The following is a 3,383-nucleotide window of genomic DNA, read 5'->3' on the forward strand; positions in this document are numbered from 1 at the left end:
GCACCGGCCCCGCCCGCCTGCAGCTCTGGGTTCGGTTTGCGAAAGTAACGGGGGTGAAGACAAGCAAACCGAGAGACCCCCAGCGCCATTCGGGGCTGCCGAGGGGTGTCCGGGAAGGAGCCGGTTCCGGGAGGCGGGGCTAGAATTCCGGCCCCGCCTTAGTCACTTCTGACCTCTTGTGCGTCAGCTTCCTTACCAATAAAACAGCCTAATAATACCTCCCGGAGCGTGGAGCGTATTTCACAGGGCTGTGAGAATCAACCTATGCGCGAGGACACCTTTTAAATTGCAGCACACACACACACATCATCATCATCATAATCATCATCATAAATTGCAGTACACATGTGGCAGTTGACTTTCTCTGGCCCCTTCTGATTATTAACAATTAATATGCTTCCATATGTGGGGTTTTTTTTAGATGTAATACCAATGTTTTGTGAACATTTTTTTTCTCTTAAACCTGATTTCACATGCATTTAGTTACATAGTATTCCAATGGAGTGTATACCGTTCATTTAATACATTTTAAATACTTACAATGAGCCAGGTACGAAGAATTAGATTCAGGCGGAGGAAAAGAGTGAGGAAATAAAATGGAGTCGCTATGTCAAGCTGCTAAATTATAAAAATCAAGTAAGCTAAGGCAAAGGAAGCAATTTTCTTCTTGCTTTAACTAGCCTGGGAACTTAACCTTTGGCATTTTTCAGTTGTGCAGCAGTGCCTGGAAATACCCAAATTCCACAAACCTTTGAAGGGCTTAAGAATGTTCATGTGCGGCCGGACCGGGGAGCATCGACCCAGGAACCAAGCGGTCATTGGTTCAATTCCTGTCAGGGCATATGCTTGGGTGGCAAGCTCAATTCCCAATAGGAGGCAACCAGTTGTGTCTCTCTCACGTCGATGTTTCCCTTTCTCTCTTTCCCACCCTTCTTTCTACTCTCTCTAAAAATCAATGGAAAAATATATGCTCAGATGAGGATTAACAACAACAGAAAAAGAATGGATAGTATTTCTGAGTGACAGAGATTGGGGGTGGGGAGGTGGGGATGAGGAGAAGCATTTTCCACCAGGACCTAACAACATGAACTAAAGTATTAAGGTGAGAAAATGCATATTGAGGAGACAGTAAGTATTTTATTTGGCTGGACCTAGGTTTTATCTAGAAGAATAACAGTAATGAGACCAGACCCTTGGTTTCAGCCACATTGTGGAAGGCCTTTATAAATGCCAAGAGTGAAGATAGATCTGGCAATAGCATTGGAAACCGACTGGACAGGGGAGAGTTGTAACAGAGAATCCCGTTAGAAGGATGTTGGAATAATCCAGTGCTATGGTCAGAATGTGTCCCCACAAAATTCATATGTGGAAATCCTAACTCCTAATGTGGTAATATTTAGAGGTGGGCCTTTGATCCAGTCCTCATGAATAGGATTAGTGACCTTATAATAAAAAAAAGACCCTAGGGAGATCCCTGCCAGATCCCTGCCCCTGTCCCCTTTTGAGGACACTGACAAGTTAGCAAGTCTGCATCCTGTAGGAGGGCTTCGACCATGCTGCACTCTGCTCTTAGACTCCCAGCCTTCAGAACTGTGAGAAATAAATTTCTGTCCTTTATGTGCCACTCAGTCTGTCATACTTTGTCTTAGTAGCTTGAACAGACTAAGCCATCCAGGTAGTGAGAGGAAAATGGAGGAAGAAGGAAGACGGGAGAATATGACACTGAAATTAGAAAAGAAGAATCAGATGTAAACTTGTAAACACAGAACCTACAGAATTTGACAGCTGACTGGGAGGAAAATAGTTAAAAGCTAATAATAGCCCAGCTGCGGTGGCTCAGTGGTTGAGCATCAACCTATGAACCAGGAGGTCATGGTTCGATTCCCAGTCAGGATTCAGCAAACTAGATTTTATTTTCCTGGGTAGCTCAATTGGTTAGAGATCCCAGTACATCATGGTTGCAGGTTTGATCCCCAATCAGAGCACATACAAAAAAAATCAACCAATAAATGCATAAATAAATGGGACAACAAAAATCAATATCTGTCTCTCTAAAAATCAATAAAATAAGTAAAAATGAAAAATATTAAAATGTACTCTATTTGACCTGATATTTCTACATGGATAGCTAATCCTAAGAAAAAATATGGATGTTTACAGAGATTTACCAATAAGTAAGGTTATTAAAGCAAAGTTTATAATAGGAGAAAACTAGAAACTACAGTAAATTGTCCACAATATGTCTTAAAAATAGAGTGGCACAGCCATATAAGGGAATAACATGCAGTCATCTTAAGTAATATTGAAGAAAAATAGCATGTTAACATGTTAATGAGTATTTCCTAAAACTAGAGTATAGTGCATTTTACACACACACACACAAACACACCCACACACGCACAGAAAAAAAAAAGGCCTAGAAGCATATATACCAAACTATTAATTATGGTTATCTTGGGATAGTGAGATTATATGAGATTATGGTTATTTATGTTCGCTTTGCTTATCCACATTTTTGAGTTTTCAGTAATGACCATGTAAAGAAAAAAATAACCATTTTTTTTTTTGAGTTAGCAACATTTTCTATAGGGGGCATTAAATACTTCAGGCTTTCTGGGCCAGACTGTTTTATTGCAACTATGCAACTCTACCGTTACACAAAAGAATGAGGTGGCAGGGTTCCAAAAAAATCTTTATAAACATGAAATTGGAAGTTCATGTATTATGAAATGTTTTTCTTTTGACTTATTCAACCATGTAAAAGCTGTTCTTAGCTTGAAGGCTGTACAAAATAGGCAACAGGTGGATTTGGGGGCCATATTTTGCTAATCCCTGTTTGAAAATAACTATTCTTTTTCTTGCACAACTCATGTTCCTTCAGTGCTGAATTATCTTGATTTTTCTGTTTGGTTTTCCAAGTTCTTATCACTAACTCAAACTTGTTACCAGTTGTCGAAACCTCTAGTTGGTACTTTTAAACCCTTCAAATATTGTGTCATTTTTATTTCTCAGAAGTGGCCTCTTTTCAGAGTTTTCTGACTTCTCACCTGGCCTGTTTGTTCACCATGTCTGCTACACAGTTGTTATCCTGGTATCTGCTTTCACTCTGTGCCTAGGAATTCCTTTTGCCTTTCAGCTCTGTTAATAATACATTGTTTTATGTATTTCTTGTACTGAATTCACCTGCAGTTTTATTACAAGTTTTGTTTAACCTTTTCTCCAAAGAGCCTAGATAGAATACATAGATGGCTGACAGGCTTCACTGACAGGTGCTCAAACCATTATAGATCCATCTTGGGTCCTCTTTTCAAAATTTACTCCGATCCTGGACAAATACATTTGTTCATGTTTATTTAATGTTCACCAAATCACTGAACCCCAGG

General features: G+C 39.6%; 1 protein-coding gene across 1 annotated transcript in view; it reads right to left on the bottom strand.

Annotated features, from left to right (window-relative positions):
• The window catches only part of TMEM62 (transmembrane protein 62), a 47,726-nt gene extending 44,659 nt beyond the window's left edge, over nt 1-3,067 (bottom strand). Inside the window, exon 1 of the mRNA XM_015557523.1 lies at nt 3,048-3,067. Within this exon, the coding sequence (XP_015413009.1) occupies nt 3,048-3,067 (20 nt within the window). The remainder of the gene's footprint in view (nt 1-3,047) is intronic.
• Between the last annotated feature and the right edge of the window lie 316 nt (nt 3,068-3,383).

Source organism: Myotis davidii, unplaced genomic scaffold (genome assembly GCF_000327345.1).
Source record: "Myotis davidii unplaced genomic scaffold, ASM32734v1 scaffold46, whole genome shotgun sequence".
NCBI lineage: Eukaryota > Metazoa > Chordata > Mammalia > Chiroptera > Vespertilionidae > Myotis > Myotis davidii.